At 40.5% G+C, this 23,611-nt stretch overlaps 1 protein-coding gene across 5 annotated transcripts in view; it reads left to right on the top strand.

The window, feature by feature from the left end:
- Positions 1-23,611, top strand: part of tenm3 (teneurin transmembrane protein 3) — a 340,668-nt gene that overhangs the window by 299,622 nt on the left and 17,435 nt on the right. For all 5 annotated transcript variants that reach the window (XM_069712012.1, XM_069712016.1, XM_069712015.1 and 2 more), the window contains 13 exons: positions 2,777-2,901; positions 3,265-3,372; positions 9,691-9,845; positions 12,295-12,396; positions 12,575-12,748; positions 12,918-12,977; positions 13,098-13,260; positions 14,007-14,145; positions 14,298-14,403; positions 14,881-15,023; positions 15,619-15,797; positions 18,953-19,057; positions 21,001-21,131. In XM_069712012.1, the coding sequence (XP_069568113.1) occupies positions 2,777-2,901; positions 3,265-3,372; positions 9,691-9,845; positions 12,295-12,396; positions 12,575-12,748; positions 12,918-12,977; positions 13,098-13,260; positions 14,007-14,145; positions 14,298-14,403; positions 14,881-15,023; positions 15,619-15,797; positions 18,953-19,057; positions 21,001-21,131 (1,690 nt within the window). The remainder of the gene's footprint in view (positions 1-2,776; positions 2,902-3,264; positions 3,373-9,690; positions 9,846-12,294; positions 12,397-12,574; positions 12,749-12,917; positions 12,978-13,097; positions 13,261-14,006; positions 14,146-14,297; positions 14,404-14,880; positions 15,024-15,618; positions 15,798-18,952; positions 19,058-21,000; positions 21,132-23,611) is intronic.

Raw genomic sequence — 23,611 nt, 5'->3', positions numbered from 1 at the left:
ATGCTGCTTAGAAAACTTTAATTTAAATACTTTGCAAACAGAAGCAAACAGTTGTTTACTGTCCTTTTAGTTCCAGTTTGGTGTCCATGAAATAAAACGATCTGGCTCTTTAACTGCTAAATGCAAGGTAGTGGCTTTGAGAGGGTTTGCAGGTTAAAAAGCCAAAACAATGAGCCAGAGGGTTTATCCGACATGCGACCTCTTTCTCATGACACATACTTATTTTAAAAACACTAATGCGTGTAGCTCAAAGTAAAAATGTAAGGCTTTTTACCAGTTTGATTTGTTGTATTTCTACTTGTGATCCATCTGCATCAGAAGCTCAGTAAAAGCACCACACATGGTTGGAGTTTGTGACAAAAAAAACCACTTCAAGAACAATCATGTAACCTCCTGGATTCGAACTTTGCCTTCTGCAGGGCAGTCTCTGATTCATACTGCCAAAAAATGTAATTTGTACTTGGTCACATGATTCTTTGTGACATTACTGTAATGTGCGTGTAAGTTTCACGCTTACAAAAACATGAAACTGTCACACCAAGAGGGGCCAAAGCGTGGCCATCTCACATTTTGGTGTAGGCAAATTTTGGTGTAGGTGTAGATTAGCTGGTTTAATGACTTCTTAAGACGTTTCTGTCGTTATTCTCCAGTCTTTTTTAATTTGTACTTATTCTTACTTTGTACGATATTTTTCATTTTGTGTACGGATGTCATCCTCCACTAACAGTATGTGAAAAAAGCTCCACAAATGTAGTTGCCTTGCATCCTGTAGGTCAGTCTGAGTTGAACTAGTTTTCTGCTGCCCCAGCTTCCTCAACATATCGAAGCTCACTCTGTGATTTAGGCTGGTGCATTAAGATCTGCTGCTGTGTCTCATTTTCTCTTTCTTTCCCTCTGAAAATGAAGCTCGACCCAGTCGGTCTTCTTCTATACCTTCTCATACACACACACACACACACACACACACACACACACACACACACACACACACACACACACACACACACACACACACACACACACACACACACACACACACACACACACACACACACACACACACACACAGACAAACAGCAACACGATTTCTGAAGCTTCTGTTCCACTGGCAGGACACATTTATTAGATTCAGTTTTATGACTCATTCAAATGTACTTTTCAATTAAATTTCACTTTCTAATTAAAAAAAAACAATTTGTTCTAGAGAACGAGCTGTCTGTTTCCTTACATCCAGCCCCTTCTTCATGTTTACTTTTTCACATGAGGTTTTCCGTTTCATTTGTTACTGTTTTTCTTCCACTTCGCTCTTGGTTAGATTATCTGCCTCCGTCTTTGGCCCCTTCTTTTCCGTACCTCTGTTTTCAATCCTCATTTATTTCTCCATTTCTCCCCCATTCTTCCCTTGCTTCCTCTCTTTCTTTGTCCTGTGCTCTGCATTATTTCCTCATTCAATCGCTGCCTTCATCGCTCCTTACTGCTTCTCTTTTTTATTTGTATTTTTTTTTCCTTTCATCAGTGTTTTGTGGTTCTCCTGCTGTCCTTGCTTCTTTCTTCGTCCTGTTCAGTCGCATCTTTTAATGTGTCCTGGCATGTTTAGATGATCAAATGTCATCCACATATCAAGTTGCTCCTCGGGCTGTGTTGCTGAACGCAGACACACACTTTGAGGGATGACTTTGATGGGCTTTGTCTTCGTCGTTCCGTTGGCACGTGGGAATTAAAAAGCTGAAAAAGTGAACTCATTAGACGTTTAAAACCAAAGGATGACGCTGATAAAAGTGGAGGCTGAATCGTCTGCATGTCATTGTGTTTAATTAACACAATGGCTCTTACAGACAGGTGGAAACTGATAGACTGCCTTCACGCTAATGCACTTCTGACAGAATGAACAGGTCAAGTGATTCACTGAGTTTTATTAAATCCGTTCTTACAGTGCAATCATGATGGAATCTTTTTGCTTAAATAGAGATTAAATGAAAACAAAAGAGTGAGCTTATCTGCACATCAGGGCCTCACAAGTAGAGTGAAACACCGGCTCTCTTTCACACTCTCTCAGTGCGTCTATTTTTAGTTGTGTTAATTAACAGCCTGTGATCATCTGCTGATTATCACCAACCACTGAGACTGTCGGCTAGAGGCAAGTTCATATGCATATATCCATTCCTGCACGTGTGTGTGTGTGTGTGTGTGTGTGTGTGTGTGTGTGTGTGTGTGTGTGTGTGTGTGTGTGTGTGTGTGTGTGTGTGTGTGTGTGTGTGTGTGTGTGTGTGTGTGTGTGTGTGTGTGTGTGTGTGTGTGTGTGTGTGTGTGATGGATTTTACATGACAGCGTGGCAGCCATCCTAGAGTGTGTCACAGACAAGTGATGGTCCATCGCACCCACACAGCTCCGCCCAGACTGACAGACAGACAAACTTATTTTTAATATTCTCTCCTCCACACTCCTTCACTTTCGTACATCACACCTACATTTCAATCAGAAGCAAGCAGTTCTGATCATGTACACAGAAATATCATCATCACGATGCAGGAATCAAATTGTTCATCTGCAATTTTAATGGCAGTTTCATCATAGCTTTATTGCTCATTGGTATAATTGTAGTCTCCTTAAATCATGTTCAACTGCCTCATCATGTTTACACTCAAACTGTAGACGAGGTAACCATCCACAGAAGACATGTAGATGGTTTTCGTATGATATGTGTTTTTTAATGTTAGTTTTTAATCAGTGATTTCTCGTTTGTTATCTTTCCACCCCCCTTTTTGTTCGTCCATAGCAACAACCCTGCTCACCGTTACTATCTCGCTACGGACCCAGTAACAGGGCAGCTGTATGTGTCGGACACTAACTCCAGACGAATCTACCGCCCCAAGATGCTCAGCGGTGCCCGTGACCTCATCAGTAAGTCCGAACTTCTCCAGTAAACACCATGTTGGCAGAAAATAAGAGGAAATAATTGCAATGCAGCAGTTTCACACTTAAATCCATGGCAATAGACCTTTTATTTTACAGCAGACTTTTTTTTTTGTCACTGCAGGGAAGGCACAGGTGTGTTTATGAAGGCTGCATCCCATTTAGGGGAGGTTCTGCTTTTATGCGTGTTGGTTCATTGTGATGGCTGACTGGGACACTTAATGGAACTGAGCCGTCGTTAATACACCTGTGCATTGTCTCCTGTGACAAGTCAAAATGACTGCTGTAAAAAGAAAAGGTAGATTAAAAGTCTTTCAGTTCTCTTCAATAAATGTGTGAATGTGTGTTCAGGTAATGGAGAGGTGGTGGCTGGTACAGGCGAGCAGTGTCCTCCGTTTGATGAAGCACGATGTGGAGATGGAAGAAAAGCTACAGAGGCACAACTGCTGGGACCGAAAGGTGCACGCACGCGCGCACGCACGCACACACACACACACGCACACACACACACACACACACACACACACACACACACACAGAGAGGAGATAAACATCATTTAAGCTGCTCTCATGCCACAGTCACTGATGAGGATCACCTAGTCTTGGACTGTATCTATGATCTGTCTTATCCTTGGATAAAATCACAGGAGTGTTGGAGAACTGCAGAGCTGTTACTGAAATGTTAGAAGTCCCTCCCAAAACTCAACACAGTCTAACACTGTCTCTGAAAATACATGTGGTTAACAAAAGATTCAATGCAAACCGGATGCTATCTTCCACCTGGGAGTGCCGGTGATAACTGGCATGACATCACTGCAGTATACAATGCATGTTCCCTAAACCTTGGTCACCTTTAGTCGACAGCCTGCTTGACCTGCAGACAAAACCCCCTGGGATCAGCAGAACAGCAGACTAATTACATCTGCCCTCTAAAAACAACTCTGCATGTTATTGAAAGTGTATTGCTGCCGCAGAAAAAAAACGTCATCTCATAATCATTCATTTACAGTCTAGTAATTGCAAGATCTTGATGTATTAATTTGGCCTAATCATGAATGATTCAACCAGACACAGAACAAAACTCTTTTTGTTGGTCCTTTGACTTTTAGCTACAAACTGTTCAGTATCGCTCAACAACCGGTGGTGCAGGGAGGTCTCCTCCCCGAGTATCACAGTACTACAGAGCTACATATCTCCTGCGAGTAATTCAGCCTAATGAATGCACAATGTTAAGACATCTGTAATGGATTGTTTCTAAAGAAAGAAAGAAAATAGAGATAAAACACAACTTAATACATTTGTGAAACCACAAAACTTCTATAACACATCTCAGTCAAATACACAAGAGAAAAAACACATTCGTGAACAAAATATATTTATTGAAACATCGATTTCAGCACTAATTCCACAACCACCGGCCAAACACTGTCTACCTGCTCACAAGGCTCCATTATGAGGAAGGTTTTAGTGGCTATCAGTCACCACCACCGAAGAAGACAGGGCGTGAATGTGCTACCTGATTTTCAAAAACAACTTGTACATCCCACATAGTTTGAGATGATGGGAGATATTATGTCACTAAGTGATGTACATTTTGGAAATCTTGGAAAATGCTAAATTAAATGTTAAAAGCCTTTAACAAAGGAAGTACAGTATACGTTGCCATGGATACAGTGTGTTACACTATATATGTTTTGTTAAATGTTTTCATGTTTGGTCTCTTCAATGTGTTGGATCCAAAGTATCTGTTAAAAGAACTCTGCCTTTACATCGTCATTAACCCTCAGAAAAGGGTTCAAGTTCACTCCTCTTCTCCCTCTTCGTTCAATTGCCCAACGATGTATTCCTCACAGAGAGATGTAACACACATCCCGTGAAACTGCACAACTTAAGCTTTCCGAAAATGCCTCGTCTGTGTGACGAAGCATCGCAGAGATATTCGAAGTTGAAGTCGCGTCATCTTTGCACTCTTGCATGAAGCAGCCGCCCCACCTGGAGTAATTCATGACATTTATTTTCCATCAGGCACTAAGCACATATTTATTTTTCAAATTGCTCAATCATGCAGTGTCCCACAAACATGATTCAGATACTGTCTGATTCTAGATAATCTCTTCTACACAACTATAAAAAAGATATCTCTGATGACAATATTTTCTGGTGATATACATGGAAAAACAAAACAATTTCATTGGACAAAATATTTTTTTTCTGGATATAAAGGCTAATATAAAAAATCTCTAAGTATCATCAAATTAAATGCTAAAAGATTTGTATATCCTGGACTGTCCTGAGAAAACAAAACAAGATAAAGCATGAATGGTGAGCCCCAACAATGACCACGATATGAGCTTAAAAGTGAAAGTGGTGAAATCTAAACCATAGCTGAGGGTTCAAAGGGTTAAATTGTGCAGAGTATTACAAAAATTGTGATGTTCATTCCCAAAACAGCTTCATACGTTACACTCTGGTAGGAACGCTCTCTGCCACACAGTTAGACACAGATCAACAGACTCCTCCACTTCCCCTCGTTCCTGTTGTGCGGTTAGCACGATATTGTAAGAAGCAGGAGAGACAGCTGAGTTTGTGATCTACCCATCGCTAGGGGTGTGTGGTCCAGTCATGAACAATCAGCTCACATCTGTCTCTGCACTTTATAAGCAGTGCACTCTGCCACAGACTATGACAACATGCTGAAGCAGAGAACAATCAGTGTCCCTGAACAGAAAGCGGTGCAGGCGGTGCAGAATCCCGCAGGCCAACACGCAGCACCTTCCATTAAACAGGCTCACAAGGAGATGACACATCTGGTTATCACCTTCCTGTTGGACAACTATAGTCCTTTTAAAGGGAACAGCAGGGACTTCGTGGTGTAAGGAGACATGGGACAGTTGTAACAGTTTTTGTTTTGCATTTTCCCAATAAATCAAAAACTATTTACACTGGATCAGCCAATTTGCTAAGTTTCAAACTTCACTGTGTCAGCTACTTAAATAATGTATTCAGATAGATAGATATACATTCCACTGTTACAATCATCCCAGGGTACAGGAACGGTTGTAACACATGCCAGGAACGGTTGTAACATGACTAAAATATACATAATTAATCAATCATATACTCAAAAATGAAAGACATTATCTATCATTTACGCTGAAGTGACCGTTTGACAAAATCATATATCTATATATATCTCCATATTTTTGACCAAATACCTGGATATTAATACTGCAACAATATTGTAGGATTATAAAATATTTGACACAATGAGATCACCTGGGTTTCTACTGACTGTTATTATACAACTGATTCATGTATAATGTAATTCAGTGTGTGTAGGCTTTTAGTTTTTAAAATTGAAATGAAGCTAAACTGAAATGTATGGGTTGAGGGATGGCTGTGCTAGATTGACACGTTAGATATTTCTATTTTGTTTGGATTTCTAGACAATTGATCTGAGGACTGTATCCAAAAAAATGCATGATAAAATGTTGAATTTTTACTTAAAAAAAACATTACTTTTGCTTGACATTTTCTCTGGTAGTTTCACATGTGGGTCACATGGCTCAATATTTTTGTAGGCAAGAGAACTCGTGTAGTGTAATCACTATAGCTTGTTTCTCATAAGAGATATTCAAGGTTTTACAACCTTACCATATTACAACTGTCCCTGGTCTCCCTACTACAATGGCACATCAGCTATGGAAGACTGTATGTATGACCCCGCCCCTGACAAATGCAGTGGCGTTGTATGCAATGTTCAATTTGTGTCATTTTAGCATCATGTATCGTGTTTGTTTTTACTGCTTGGAGGACGTAGAAAGTCAAATCAGCCATGTATCATTTAAAGCAGGGGTCTTCAATGTTTTTCAGGCCAAGGACCCCCAAACTGATAGAGAGATGGAGCAGGGACTCCCTGCTATATATATTGTATACAATTTTTTTATTTTTTTATATTAAACTGGAGGAGTGCAGGAGGCTTGGACGGACAGGTCCAGGCTACTCTTGCGCTGTGAGTGAACCGGTGTCCAGCTTGAGAGAGCCTGAATGTGTGCATTTCTGACTGGAAGATAACATCTTCTGCCTCCATTTATCCATTCGCTACATGTTGGATTCATGTTAATGTGTATTTAAAGACATTTAAATTTGTGGGAAAAAAATTGGGGGGGGGGGGGGAAAATATATATATATATGAAAAATTGTCTAATTAACAAAAAAGTACCCTGCAGTACCTCCGCGGACCCCTTAGGGGTCACAGACCCCCTGTTGAAGACCTCTGATTTAAAGAATTGATTTTAGGTAGGATCCCAGCGGGGGAAAAATATTTCTGTGCTGAACTTCTTTCATCAAGTTTAGCAAGTCTGCCTAAAAAGCATTCAGCTTTTTCTCAGCAGCGTTTGACTGGCTGGGCTTCAAGAATTCAAACATGTGGGAGGACGGCGACCAGATCCCACTAAAGCAGACGCGTGGCCATGAGTATGTTTGTGTGCGACCCATTACCAGTGCCGAGAGGTCATCTAAAGTTTTTCTAACTTGGACCATAAAAACACAACTACACAGGTAACAGGTTAGGCCTTTAGCATGCAAGGGACTAAAGAAATCTATTTTATTTGAATGTAACTTCCCTAAACTCCCACGCTAAGTAAGTAAGCATCAAAGGAAGCTGAAGTTTCACCGTAAATGGTCATACGCTGTGAGTTATTTCAGCTGACCTGTCTGGCAATCATCTTCAGGATTCAGCGGGAAATTCTTTGTTGCTGCATGTCCAGATTATAGAAAAAAAAACATTTGTCCTGGAGTGTTGACTTTTACTGCGCAGTCCTACATAAAGTGGGACACCTGGTCACCCTATGTGAGAGGGATTTATTGGAATATACTGTATTCCATGTCAAACATCTCAATACTTTTAAACAATTTTAGACTTTAATGTTGCCTTATTCAATACGTACATAGCACTTACCAGGTAGGACCTCCCTGTGCCAGAACAGCCAGAGTTCTTGGTGCTTTGGATTCCACAAGATGTTCCCTGTCGGTGTGACTGCGTCATTTCTGCAGATTTTGTTTGTTCCTTTCCCTTTTTACGACATCCTAAAAGGTGTTCTACTGGACTCGGATCTGGTGCCATTGGAGTCCACTGTAATGTTCATGAAACCAGACTGACCTTTGCTTTGTGACCTGGTGTGTCATCCTGCTGGAGGCAGCTGTTAGAAGATGGCAAACTGTGGCCATAAAGGGACGCACCATCGTCACCAACAACACTCAGACATGCTGTGGCGTTCAAACCATGAATGATTGATATTAAGTGGCCACAATGTGCCAAGAAAACATTTCCCACACCATTACACTGGCAGCAGCAGCAGCCTGGACGGTAGGTTGGGTTCATAGATTTGTGCTGGCCTTGCCAAATTATCTGCCTTCCATCTGCAGCCTGGCAAAAAAACATTTCTCCATGTTCAGCTGCCAGTTTGGTGAGCCTGTGCCCACTGCAGCCTCTCATTTCTGTTCTTGGCTTATGAGGGTAGAACCTGACGTGGTCCTCTGCTGTCATAGTCATCCACCTCAAGGCTGGATGAGCATGACATGCCTCACCACAGTAGTACAAAATTATTATGTGAGTTACAGCAGTACAGTTTTGTCAGCTCCGACCAGTCTCCTCTGACCATCCACAGTGCTGCCGATCCTTCTTGTTTATTCAGTAAACCGTAGAGGCTGTCGTGCTGAAAAGTTCAGGAGATCAGCAGGTTTCAGAAATACTCAAACAAGCCAGTCTGACACCAACAACCATGTCACAGTCAAAGTCACTGAGATCTCATTTTTCCGTTCTGATGTTTGATGTAACCCACACGCGGACTGGCCTATCGGGAGTGGCGGGACATTTCCTGGTTGCCTGGGGGTAGTTTTGACTTGGCCTTTAGGCGAAGAGTCCACTTGGCCAGCGATAATTTAGCAAGTAGTAAGTTGACCTCTCAGGATCCATGTATCAGGTAAAACAGTTGATCCTGGTGCAGAGGTGCCGAAAATTATGTCATCACGTAGCAGCCACCTGTTACAGACAGAGGAGAAGAAAAGGTGGAGTAGAGAGGTCATTAATGCAGCAAAATGCTGCAAAATAGGCGACATGTTCACCATTAAGGAAACAGGTCAGTCAAAAACAATGAAAACAAATGCTGCTAATGTGACAGTGTTACCATTAAAAGAATGGGAATGGGAATCCATATAAATAATTAATGACGATTGAAGTTTCCACATGTAAAATGTGGTTGTTTCCAGGACCATGTTTGAAATTCATATTTTTACATTTCTGCACAGTACAATGTCTGGTCTTAGTTTAACCCAAGTTACTATATCAGTGTTAAATATTGATGTCTGGTAGTTTGTGTGAAAAGGTGGCCTGGGGTGGAGCAAACTTCCCAGCCTGAATTATAGATTTCATTCCATCCCTGATGTAAGCTGAAGCTCCTGAACGGTATAATTGAGTGAGTAACAGGTGTGCAGGTGTTTTCAGAATAAGTTTTTTTTTTTTTTCACAGCTGTTGTATTTTTTTTTTTTTTTTTTCACACTGACATGTTTCATTCCTAAATTAATCTTCTGTGGCTTTACTAAAATTCTCTCAGACTTCTTAGGTTTTGTATTACACTATTTCTTTGCTGCATCTCACTCCCCCACTAGAGAATTAGTGCACTGTCATTTCCTCCTTCACAGCTAGATGTTGTTCTATTAATAAATTGTACGGCAGTGCATTGAACTGCATGTGTGTTCTTTGTTTGTGCTCACAGGGATTGCGGTGGATAAAAATGGGCTAATTTACTTTGTGGACGGAACGATGATCAGGAAAGTGGATCGTAATGGAATCATATCTACAGTGCTGGGCAGCAACGACCTGACCTCTGCGCGACCTTTGACTTGTGACACGAGCATGCACATAAGACAGGTAACGTGTACTGAATAAGTCACTATACTATAACAGTGTTACACGCTCAGTGGTTTTCCAGTAAATGTGAACCACTGTTCTTGTTGTATGTAATTCATGGGAGACGAAATCCAGCGAAAAGAAAGGCCTGTGGCTTTGATTAATCATCTGCCATCAAAAAAAAAAAAAAAAAAGTCCTTTAAATGTTAACAAGGCATGGATTTAGATCTGGTGACATTTACTCAATTCATCTCAAGAACTCCGACAGAGACAAAAATAAAATAAGGGAAAGACGGTGTGAGAGCAAGAAAGAGGAAAGAAGAGTCCTCTGGTTTTTATACCTTTTTATTCGCGGTGAGAATATGCAGTCTTAGATATGAGGTGGACTACAGAAGGAGAAGAGGAAAATGTCACCTACACACACACACACACACACACACACACACATACGCACTCACAAAATGGAACAAGTGTCAAGTATTAGACCTCCAGGTAAACAGATTAAACAAGGTGTGTGCGTGCATGTGAGTGTGTGCGTGTTTGTGTGAAAGTTGAGGTCTGCATTTTGTAGGCAGGGCGTTTACATAGAGAGCGTCTTGTGATCTGAACTCTGACCGTGTGTCCTTCTCTGCAGAATTTTAATTCAGTTTGACTTCTGGCGGTTATCCAGTCGACTTCGTGGGTGGCCGCCCCCACACACTCCCACATTTAACAGGATTCTTGTTATTCTATTTTCATATGTTAATATCTCTAATAAAATTCCGAGGCACTGAATGTAACCAAGTCAGTTGCTCATCACAGAAAGAGCTGGACCTGCTGCTCAGTGTGTGTTAAAGGCATCTCATCCACCGTCCCTCCTCTTTTATTTGCAGACATTTTATTATGAAGCCAATTGTTTTAAATTTTTCCCCTAATATCTTGCCACCCTCTATTAATTTCATCTTTTTAATTTGATCTTTTTGTTTTTCCTCACGACATTGACTTTTTTTGCTGAGAATCTCTTATATAGCATTTTCTTCATATTTATATTTATTAATTTCAGTGGGATAAAATTTCCTTTTATGGCCGTTCTGTTTTTTCAGGGCTGGAATCACTTTAACACACGCAAACACCTCATTTAAATAGAGCGATTTGCACCTGATATCAAAGACGCAATTACTCTTAGTAAATCACCCGCAAAACGGGTGCAAAATAAATGTGCAAACTTTTGGATGCAATTTAGTACCCTTTTTTTACAAAGCTCTAGAAGAACCTGTGAACAGCTTCCGCATCTTTGACCTAGTTTATGTCTAATAGCTATACTTTATTGATCCTGCAAGGGGACATTTTTCATTACAGCAGCATGGAAGATACAGTACAAGCAATACAAATTACAGAATTAAAATAGAGGTAGTAAAAGTATAACAAATTAAAAAATGCATAGTACATGCAAATGCAATACAATTTAATTAAATTAAATTAAACAACAGTGCAGCATTGCTCCACATAGTAACAGTTTCCTGAACCAGTAAGAAACCAGACTGAGAGAGTTTGTCAAGATATGAAACAAGAGCATCTGTAGACTATTGGACACAACCCAGAATACAGCTGCAACAATGATCAGAAGGTACAGGAAGAGACCGTATGACCAATAACACAATGTGCAGTGTTCGGACTCAAAAATGGATGCCATGCACAATCTGCTATTCCTGCAACAGCTGAACTGAATAACAGGCAGTAGGTCAATCAGACTTTTGAAAATCTGGCTCAGATGGGACAAAGGACATGAAGTCAGTCTCTACAGTGGCTCCACACACAGTGGAGACTGTGAAACATGGTGGAGGGGAGATGACATTTATAGACTATGAATTTAAGTTTGTATATGCAAACACTGAACAAAACAGATGGCTCCAGGTTTCAGGAAGCGTGGCACGAGAAAAATATTCCAACATGACAATGATCTTAAACACACTGCAACAATTACATTTCTAACTCCTCTTTGCAGCAGCCACACCTAGCGTCTCATTCACATGTGAAACAAGTAGCCTAAGGTCCTAATAATACAAACTATCTCAGTGTTATTAAAAACTTATATGCCACAAATATATAAAATTAAAGGTTTAGAAGAGCTGTCCCTCCCATTTTTATCATAATCATTGATTGAATCATCTTTAATTTAATTGAAGGGACATTTAATGGCAACAATAAATAAAGATTTAAGAGGTTCAATCAGACTCTTTTTGTCATTTAAACCTTCACCTCTTTTTTTTCTCATTTTGTTTTTACTAACGACCCCTCCCCCCTATCAGGCATGCCATACACTTGAATCAGAGGTCACTCAGACAGACAAATTTTGGAGTGACCCAGGAAATATGCTGTATATAAGTAAAATATTAAATTATACAATGTAGTTGAATTAAAACACTACTGGAGTGTGAGTGTCAGGTGAAGTAAACTGTCTCCTCTTCCTCTCTGACGTCTCTTCATCCAGGTCCGTTTAGAATGGCCCACAGATCTCGCCATCAACCCCATGGATAACTCCATCTACGTCCTGGACAACAACGTTGTGCTCCAGATCACTGAAAATAGACAGGTATTGTCCGTATGTATGTCGACCGCAGTGCAGATTTCTTTTACAGAATTCCTGATGCATGGGCTGCTTCTCGTTTTTTGTTTTTTTCGGAGAAACATAAGTAATGAAACAGCTTCATTCCACTTCAATGTTACTTTATCAGCCTTACGTTTATATATGCGTGTGTTTATGTGTGCAGGTTCGTATCGTGGCAGGCCGTCCCATGCACTGCCAGGTGCCTGGTATAGAGTACACCATGGGGAAGAGAGCGGTGCAGACCATGCTAGAGGGAGCGACAGCCGTCGCTTTGTCCTACAGCGGCGTCCTTTACATCGCAGAGACGGACGAGAAGAAGATCCACCGCATTCGACAGGTCACTTTAAGGACACTTATGTTGCATTCGTGCGCACTAGTTTCCTGTTTTATCAGATGAATTTCAAACCTCAATGGGGACAAAACAATCCGTGGCAGAGTACCTGTTCTAGGGTCACATGACATAGCCTGTATCAATCGTTGTTTTTTCACTTCTGTCTCACCACCAGGTGTCAACTGATGGAGAAATTACCCATCTTGCTGGAGCACCATCTGAATGTGATTGCAAGGTACTACATCACAGCTACTGCCATGCAAAATTTCCAGCAGCCACAGAATGGTCTTGTATTCGCTATGATGCGTCTCACTTTATTTTCTGTCTTCGTCCGCTGCTGTCCTCTGCCCTGCAGAACGATGCCAACTGTGACTGCTATCAAACAGGAGACGGCTACGCTAAAGACGCCAGGCTTAACTGTCCCTCTTCTCTGGTGGTGTCTCCGGATGGGACGCTGTATGTGGCTGATCTGGGAAACATCCGCATTCGAGCCATACGACGCAACCAGCCACCTATAGGTACGTTTCCCCTCCCCTCACCTCAGTATTACAATTTAAAAATGGCTCCATGTTTACATTGATTTATGTTATGGTGGACTTCATGTGTTATGGGCTGCTATTAAAAATGAGGTTTCAGTATTTTAAGTATCATAAAATTGACCTTGTAGTCCTCAGAATTTCTGTTGTTTGAGTTGCTTGGTAACTAAACTAAACAGGAAGGGGTTTGTAAGGCTCGATCAGAAGATTTATAATAGTAATGTAATATTATATAATATTATAAGATTACAGGGGTACATGGCATATTTTCTGTTTTTTTTTTTAGCTATTCAGCTCCTCTGTTTCAGTCCTCTTTTTTCCTCCCACTGTTAGTAGACCTCCAGATTTAGTCAAATATTATGCACTTCAAAAAAAAAAAGACATATCTTGAAAGAATCTATTCGTTGTATTCTTTGGTTGTGGTAACTTAAATAAGGTGCTGCTGTCTTTAACTACAGTTTAGTACTAGTGCTTTTATTTACAGGGCAAACAGCTTTGTCACAGGTGTTTACTGCTTCAAATATTTTCCATTACTATTTATAAACTGTTAAAACAGAAATATGAACAAAGTGCTTGTGCATATATGCAGATATTCTGGTTAATTGTAACAGGTTATGATGTAACGATGTAATGATGGTAATGCAGGAGTTTGATAAAGTGGAAAAAAACATCATTATAATGGAGTCCAAAGTCTGTCTGACTGTCTGTCTTTGTCCGTGTGTCTTCAGGCTCTTTGGCTTCAGGTCCCAACTCCTATGAAGTGGCTTCCCCAGCCTCTCAGGAGCTCTATGTGTTTGATGCAAATGGTACTCACCAGTTCACCATGTCTCTGGTCACTGGAGACTATAAATACAACTTCAGCTACAGGTTTGTGTGTTTACAAATCCACACATATTTGAGTTAAGAACAAAAAGGATCATACATTTGCAATACCTTGCAGAAACTTGTACATCTCAGTATGAAATGATCTCCTCTGGACTTGTTTTTCTCTGTCTTTTAAAAACGTTTTCCACCCGAAGCAATGAGGAGGATGTAACCGCGGTGACGGACAGCAGCGGGAACACGCTCCGTATCCGTAGAGACACCAACAGGATGCCCGTACGTGTGGTCGCCCCTGACAATCAGGTGAGATGGGCAGGTTTTTAAAACTTCCATATGCAGGCTTATATTTTCACAAGCTTTTCCTCCAGTTTGTGTTTTTAAAGGCCAATTATATCTCAAAACATCGCAGGTGCTCTCTGCAAGTTATTAGACATATGAAAATGTAGATTTGCCAGGATGAGACTGAGGATACGGTGTTTGTGAATTAATGGTAATGACAGTGGGTGAAAGGAAAATATGAGAGAAGCAAGTTGAAAAATACACCAGTAATTCTTTCTTTTTTTATATTTCAATACAGCCTTGATTCTCACCAAAAAATTCAAGAATAATCCAAGACACTGTCAGAAGTACAGAACTGTGCAGAATATGAACAGTGTGTGTGTGTGTGTGTGTGTGTGTGTGTGTGTGTGTGTGTGTGTGTGTGTGTGTGTGTGTGTGTGTGTGTGTGTGTGTGTGTGTGTGTGTGTGTGTGTGTGTGTGTGTGTGTGTGTGTGTGTGTAGGTCATCTGGCTGACCATCGGGACTAACGGAGGTCTGAAGACTCTCACGGCTCAGGGTCAGGAACTGGTCTTGTTCAGTTACCATGGCAACAGCGGCTTGCTGGCTACCAAGAGCATCCAAATAGGCTGGACTACCTTTTATGAGTAAGCTGCATCGCTGTGTTTGTATTGGAGTTCCAGTGTGTCTGCTATGTGCTAATGGATGAATTGACAGCCGGCTATAAGTATATTAACCAAACTGCCAGGATGGTTTTTATTGCAGTGAGACAATAATTTCTAACTCTTCTGACAGAAGCATCACAATATAATGATATGATGATCTGCTCCCACTCAGACCAACAGTTTATGACTGGATCTAACCTTGACATCTGTGTGTTTGATTCAATTAATTAATTCCAGGCTCTACTTCCTGCTGCGTAGATCCAGTTAAATTCCACCTTCACAAAAATTGCAAATCTTCAGAGCTCTGACACATTTAGCTGTAAAAAACTGGCCCTGTGTGTGTGTGTGTGTGTGTGTGTGTGTGTGTGTGTGTGTGTGTGTGTGTGTGTGTGTGTGTGTGTGTGTGTGTGTGTGTGTGTGTGTGTGTGTGTGTGTGTGTGTGTGTGTGTGTGTGTGTGTTCAGGTACTTTTTTGCAGGTATCCAATAAGCACATAGCAGTAATGTCCAATAATGTCCCTTCACCCCTCCTCCCCACCATCCACCTACCACCCCAATGCATCCTCACTGTCCTTGCAGCTATGACAGCGAGGGTCGGCTGACTAATGTGACCTTCCCCACTGGTGTGGTAACCAATCTCCACGGCGACATGTCGTCAGGGGCCGTTGCTGTGGACATCGAGACGTCAGGGAGGGATGAGGACGTTTCCATAACAACCAACCTGTCATCAATAGACTCCTTCTACACTCTGGTGCAGGGTAAGATGCACACAACACAATCATCTGTGTGTGTGTGTGTGTGTGTGTGTGTGTGTGTGTGTGTGTGTGTGTGTGTGTGTGTGTGTGTGTGTGTGTGTGTGTGTGTGTGTGTGTGTGTGTGTGTGTGTGTGTGTGTGTGTGTGTGTGCAGCACTTTTCAAAACAGGTACAAAGTGCTTTACATGATATTTCCAGGATTAAAGGAGTGCTGAGGCAAATAAAACCAGACAAAAATAATACAGGTAAAATCTTAAACAAAAATATACGCCAAAAATAATAATAAAACAGGCTAGAAAAAGACTGCTCGCCTTTAGTCCTGAGTCAGGACTTAGGAACGGCCAGCAGAGGCCTACCTGAGGCTGCGCTCAGGCTCGTATAGTAGCAACAATGAAATACAGCTGGGGGCTGAACCATGAAGTGCTCCATAAGTGATCAGTAATATGTTGAAATCAATTCTAAAGCCTCCTGTTAACTGGTGAAGAGAGGCTGAAACAGGGCTGATGTGATCTTGTCTTGTTGTGTTAGTTAAAAGCCAAGCAGCTGCATTCTGTCCCAGCTGAAAGCGAAATATGGTTTTAGAGCTTAACCCTGCATTTGCTGCAACCCTGTATTTGAAATGTGTTAGTCAAGGGACAGATCACTGTCAGAGATGATGCCAAGCTCTTCGGTTGCAGATTTTAACTTTGTTGCGATGTTGGTTTTACAAATGCATATCCCTGAATCGATTGAGCCCTCCATCCTTCGCTTGAACCAAAACAGTATATCCAGTAGGTCAGAACATGTCTAACACGTTCAAGCTCCAGCTCTGTGTGCTACATGTGTGAAAAAAGCACTTTGGACACTATCCAGACCTGATTTTCTGGACATTGTCCTTGTAAGAATTTACACCACCTGTAAATGGTTTCATTTTAAACACTGAGTGTGGCTGTGTTTCAGAGGGAAAGTAGTCAGTGGAAAAAGCTTATTTTACAAGAGGTATTGATATGTTGGTCAATTCTCATCTTCACGGAAGAAGATGCAAGTTTTAACACAATATACAGTCTACAGTGACAGGTGAGAAAATCAAATTAAGTAATTTCAGTGCGTGGTCAATGTTACATAGTGTTACAAAATATTCTATGATGTGTGGTTGTATTATCTCAAACTTGTCTCACCATTACTGTGAGTTTGGGTCAAATTGAGGAGACAATACAATACCTCTACTCCAAACACTGTAAATCATTAAATGTATAGATATATAGAAATCTGCATTCTGAGACTAAAAACATTATGTGTGCGTGAAGCCAGACTTTTTCATAGTTCTGCCTGTTTGTGCTGCAAAGAAACATTCAGAAGCCCGTCAGTACACAGTGATAAATAGTGGCTGCTTTGATGGTTTTGTTGTTTGCTTCTTTCATGACAACGCAGTTGGTTGGTGTACTCAGAGGGATTTGAATATATTGTTTGTCTTTTTCAACTATGGTGTTGTTCTGGTTATTCTTATGCCTCTATTTAAAAAAAAAAAAAAAAAAAGACATTTAAGCTTCTAATGGGCTACCTATTAGCATGTCTGCTGTCAATTCGCAGTACCAAGCAGCCTCAGCTTCAAAGGTGTGTGTGAAGACAGCAACCAGTCCCTCTCTTATAATCCATGTGGCAGCCTGAAAAGGCCTGCTAGCATTGATCCTGTGTGCTGTAGGCTCTTTCTTAGCAATTGAAAACATGAATGCAGTTTTTTAAATGGGTTTCAAAATTCATAAATGAATAACTAACATAAAGTATCTTCACCTAAAATGTCCCGTGACTCCATCAAAATAAGTCAGTTCTCTCTGAAGTTACTCCCTTTCTTTGGTTTTGTTTTCTGTGGACTGTGGCTGCACATTGTTTTGGAGTTGCCTTTAAAGTACACTACCTCCGTTTGCAAGCAGCAGATTGATCTGTCAATGCATCCTCAGTCTCATCATCCTTCATGTCAGACATTCAAGCCTAAACAGTGAGGCAGAGCAATAATTTAGCACTTTTGCTCTTGTTAAATCTGAACTAATGAGCCAGTTGAAGCGAGGCCTCAAGTGGCCGGCGGTGATTTGTTTCAGAGCCAGCTACATGTGTGAGGGAAAACAGAAGATTCTTCCACACAGCAGAGCGGTATTGATTACAACGTAATAAGTTATTCAAAGCCATCGACAAGAGTAGTGTTCCCCTCCATCAATTCTTGTACATTATTTATAGTTACACCCTCTCGCTGTCATATAAACTGCATGTGTGTGCAAGTGATCGAAGGAAATGCGAAACCGTATTATGTGTAGGTGCAGGACAGAAATGATCAACAAACTAATACTGCACAGTTGCCTTGTTCTGACATTATAATATTGATCGATTTGTGAAAGCATGGAAAACATGTTGGTAATGCAGTTTGACAGTCACGCTCTACAAGCACAACTACAGTACATATTCCTGCTGTTGCATTATCGTGGTCTGGCTCCAATAAGGCATGTGTGTTGTATCTCCCCATTTGAATGTGTGCTACAAAGCTCTCCCTTTTGTTCTGGAAAAGTGATGTGGTTATAAGTGATGAATGAGCCCCAGAAGATACAACCCAGAATATCACGTCGCAACATCAGATGTAATAATAACTATGTATCTGCTGTTTGCAGGAATTCCAATTCAGACAGATTTAAAAGTTTAAAATGTCTTAGTAAATAATTATTTGTTTCATTTTAGCAATAATTTAGTTTAACAGTGATGTATTTTTTTCTCTCTCCTGTTTATGTGAAATAAAAATGGGAGCTTAGTAAAAAGGAAAAACCATGGTTAGAAAAAAAGAAAAATACTTTTGTAGTCTCAAATGTTTTAAAAAGGGAAAGTTTCAAGAAATTTGTTGGACTCATTCGGATGATAATAATATTTTAAAATAAATATGACACCAGATGTGTAGTTTCTGTGTAGGTTATGTGCTCTATTAGCACGTTCAAATGCCGACCTCACAAATGAATTGTAATGTTTCTTTCTTTATATGCATGACTAGATCTCCCTCTACTCTCCTGTACGTTCTCTCTTCCCTGTCTTTGTCTTTCTTTTTCTCTCCTTCAGTTCAGTGTTGAAAATGTGCTTTTGAATGAATGCCTTCAAAGTGATTATTACTGTTCACTTATGACAATTGTCTTGTTTGTCATATAGACCAGCTGCGGAACAGCTACCAGGTGGGTAATGACCACTCACTGAGGGTCATCTATGCCAATGGGATGGACACCCACTACCAGACCGAGCCCCACATACTGGCAGGTATGCAGTTTTATGTCACACTACCTTCTCTTGCAGTTGAGATCAATAGTATCTTGATTTATGTGGTGCAGTGTGTGTACAGCACTAGGTGGAGTTCTCAGTACTCCACATATCCGATTTTTCACTTTTCTTTGAGACACCAGCCCATCCCTCTGCAGTTAAACAGCCTGTTTGTGAACAGGATCACAGCGGGGTGTCAGTAGTGTTTTCAGATGCTCTACTCCGACACTCACTACTTGTCATTATACTGTATGGTGTGTTCAAGCCACCGCTTGATTTTATACATTAGGTTTTGATTTTACGCCTGCAACTATCACAAAATATCCCATTTTAGTGTGTTTACTACTAATCTGTATCTTTTACATTGTAATGATCATTTTCTTCAACATCTCAGAGATGTTCAAGACTGAAATGTGTTCTTTCTACTTTATTGATTATTGACTTTATTGACTAGCTTGCATTATTCACGGTATGAAATTCAGCGTGTAGTAAGTTGAAATGTTGCTTCAGATAAAGTAGGAGATGTTTCTCTAATATACGTCTGCTTTTATTCATGTTTACTGCTTGGTTATATAGTGCATACTTTTCAGATTTACAAGTCTGCATTTGCAGCTACCGAACTGCAGCCGTGAAACTGTCACAGCTATAAAGAAGTTATGCTCACAATGATCAGTGTCTGATCTCCGATCAGTGCAGGCTGTGTTTTGTGTGATGGTTCAAAACTAGCCCCAAAGAAAGTTTATATGATAGAATGACATGGATTCAGTGGAAGATTTAAACCACATTCAAAACTTACCTTGACAAACGTTAATAGTGTAAAGTGGTGAATAGAAATTGAACCTCCCTGAGTGGATACTGTTGTACATGATCAAAAACCACACTTGCATGTGCCGATTGCAGAGTTAAATTAATGTTTATGTCAGTGGTACTACAGTGCTGGCATCATTAGAATGATTGCCATCAACTGTAAAATAGTGTGCAGCATAGTAGGTAATGTGCAAGGCACGTTATACAACAAGTATCTCCGACCCAGAAATCTGATTGTTCAACTGTGTATTTGGAACGCGCTCAAATCAGCATATGACAGCACACCCCCCATTTCAATGGTAATATATAATTGGAATTGTATTTCATATAATATGCAATATAATGTTGTTTTTACTTGTTATGGGCCATTTGGTGAAAACGGGTCTCTTTTTGTTCTTTTTGGTCGCCCCGAGCAACACGTGTAACACCACGGATAGCTGTGAGAAGCACGGACCATGCACTTAGAATCACTTAGCTTGACCAGGTTTTAAGACAAGAAATTTCCCCTCGGGGATTAATAAAGTGAATAATTTTTTTTTTTTTTTTTAAATGACACTATCCTAACATCTTAGAAATACAAGTGTTCCATCAATATCTTTTTTCAATGGATATCTTAGTTACGATACGTCTGAGCCAGCTAACCAGCTTTGTTTGTCTATGTGATGTATTTATTCAGTTTGAGAAATCCCACCATTTCCAGAAAGCATTAAAACGGACTAGAATTTATCTATGTTGCTAAGTTGTTACAAAGGGTCGGCCCAGTAGTAAACATTGCACACGGTACAGAGAGAGTCGACTGACGTCATACCCCATGTGTTGCCATGGAAACAGAGATCGCACTAACAAAAGGTTTTATATTTTCAGAGCAAATTGCTTCACAATATGAATACATTTTTATTACTTATTTTATTTAGTCGGTATCTTGTTGTATAATCACAGTATTGAAGCCAAATCACTTTAATACAGGAATTACAGCGACTGACTCAAAAATATCAAAGTCAGCATTCAATAGACTCAGTTCTAACATGTAGATGCATCATATGTATCTTATGTTTTTGTTTTGCTTTTCTTATTCATGCGCATTTTTCTCACAATAAAATATTACCTGGGTTCACGTCTTTTTCATATCCATCTAGGTGCCGCTAACCCGACTGTAGCCAGACGCAACATGACCCTGCCGGGAGAAAATGGCCAGAACCTGGTGGAGTGGAGGTTCAGGAAGGAGCAGACACGCGGGAAGGTCATCGTTTTCGGAAGAAAACTCAGGGTGAGTCCTCTCCAGCTGAAGCTCCACGGAAGCAGAGAATAACAGAGAGAAAGTAGGGATGGACGGACTTACTGAAAATGGGTAGTCCTTCTGATAGGGACCATTTTAATTCATCATATATCTCTGTAGAAATGAGTGGTGGCACTTTACTTTTGCCTCTACCTCCTGCGTTTGGCATATCCAAGCAGTATGTATAAAGATGATGGATGGGTGGGAGGGTATTTTTAAGAGTGCATTCTGGGAGGCTGGAGGAGCTTATTTCTAGGTTGAAGCTAGTGACTGATTTAGCTACTGATAGACCGATTGTTGGTCTTGTAAATTAGAAGCCAGCAGTGTATCCTTGGCAACATATTTCCTGTTTCTTGTAAAAGTTTACATTTATTTACGTGTGAAGACTTTATCTTGATTAAAAAAAAAAAGGCTTATATTGATATTTGAGCTCATATCAATTGTATTAAATTAGGTAGCAACATTGCCTGGTTCTCTGAAGTGTAACAATATCCATCTTAAACTCTTCTCATATTTATGGTACATGATGAGTGTCGTGGAAAAGCTGCTAATAAAGAACCCGGATTCAAAGAAAAATCACAGAACACACCGGTTGTGGTTGTCCAAAATCATATTAATATTACGTTGATCAGCGTAACATGGAGAGGTTTCTACACCAACAGACACAACTGATGACACAAATACAGCTGTTTAAATAAAGTAGAGTCGCTAAACCTTGGTCAGTTATACATAGTTTCATGGTCTCATCCTTTCCTCACCGTGTACAGAAGATTATGAAACAGAAGTCGATCTAGTAAGCAGATCAACCTTCAGAGAAGAACATAATTTCTAATTAACGACCTGGGCCTCCGACCTTTGACCTCTTTAGGTCATGCACACGTGACGTCCACTTGCCTAGATTTAGTCACATTTGCATGTTCCCCAAAAATACCCTTTGACACAGACACAACGTAGCCAACGTTTCTAAAAGAAACTCATCAGTGAAAGCAAATTATCCATCTTTTTTTTTTTCTTTTGTGAATGCCGTAAACTTTTGTACACGTTACCTGCGCAATATACACAGTTTATTTTTAAATAGGAATGCACATAGCTAGCCTGAGCCAGAGGTGACAGTGACTAGCAAAATTATATCCAATGGGTTGCCGTGGTAGCATGTGAATTATTTGTCTCGCTGAATGCATAGCCTTGCTCAGCGAGTGGAATCCTCTGTGTGATTTTTCACACTCCCCGAGCCATAACAATTTACAGCTTTTGTCAACAGTTATAACTTATCTGAAAATATCTGAAGTTGAAATTCATCATATTGTTATTCATTATCTGTTTACGTATAGCAGCTTTGAGATATGGACGCCCATAGTTCCAGTTGAATTCACTTTAATTCAAGTATATACATGTGTAAATTAATAACATATTCTTATCTGAAAATATATGGGAACACTGTTATGACACCATACATTCATTAAACCCACAGGGTCGCAGGGGGGTTAGAGCCCGTTCCAGCACACACTGGGCAGAGGTGGGGTACAGGTTCACAGGGTTAGTGCACATATAGTCAAATTCACAATGCACAGGCAATTCAGAGTTTCAAATCCCCCCTGCATGTGTGTCCAGCTGACCCCCTATAAGAAAGCAATGCTCAAAAAACAGAGTAATGGGAATCTCATCATTTGTCCACCTCCGTGTGTCTGTGGAGGGAAGGGACCAGCGATTCGTCTGCAGTGCTTGAATATTAAATTAAGCACTCTCTAACTAGCCCAGCGTAATAGGAGGAAACACGTGCAGCCATGTGGCCTCTGGAGAGTTTGATCTACAACAGTAGTGCCACTTTCAACATGGTCCAATAAACTTGAATGAGGTGGCCCACTTGTGCTAATGGGGGAGTGCTGCTAGCAATAATGATCTGCAGGTAGATTTGTTTTTGTAACTGGGTATGCAAAGGTGAGCATAAATACAAAATGTATTCTGCATGTCTGCTGCACATCGGTGATTCAGGTGTGTGAGAATTGGTCTTCATTAACACAACTACAGTCCAGCTGTCTTGCAGCAGCACAAGACGTCAAATTAAGCCGTTTATAGTGATGAGGTACTGCGGGGCTCGATGAACAGCGGTGAACTTTAATCCAGCCTTTCCGCTAAATGTTAATATTTAGAGTGTTTTTATATGCTATGCTAATCCGGCTGAGGGATGTGCATTGTGCACAAGATGCCAGTTAATGAGAAATTGCTTGTCTGAGCAGCTTGTTGGATAAAATAATGAGAACATATGCTATCAGACATGAAATGTCAATGCTGGCAACCTATGAGATGATAAGTCAATCATGTAGGACAGCTGGTGATGGGCTTCTTCACTCTCGATCTATTTGTTTAGCAAATGAGATTTTCTCTATCATTTTTGTCAATAATGTATGGATGATAGACACGCAGCAGATTAAGGGGATGTGGAGCTCAACATTGGGAGCTCGTTCCATTGC

Source organism: Brachyistius frenatus, unplaced genomic scaffold (genome assembly GCF_029030835.1).
Source record: "Brachyistius frenatus isolate BFR_SWC_R1_liver_20210118 unplaced genomic scaffold, ASM2903083v1 Contig_105, whole genome shotgun sequence".
Lineage (NCBI taxonomy): Eukaryota > Metazoa > Chordata > Actinopteri > Embiotocidae > Brachyistius > Brachyistius frenatus.
The sequence above is the reverse complement of the archived record's forward strand: the minus strand, read 5'-3'. Positions and strand labels throughout refer to the sequence as shown.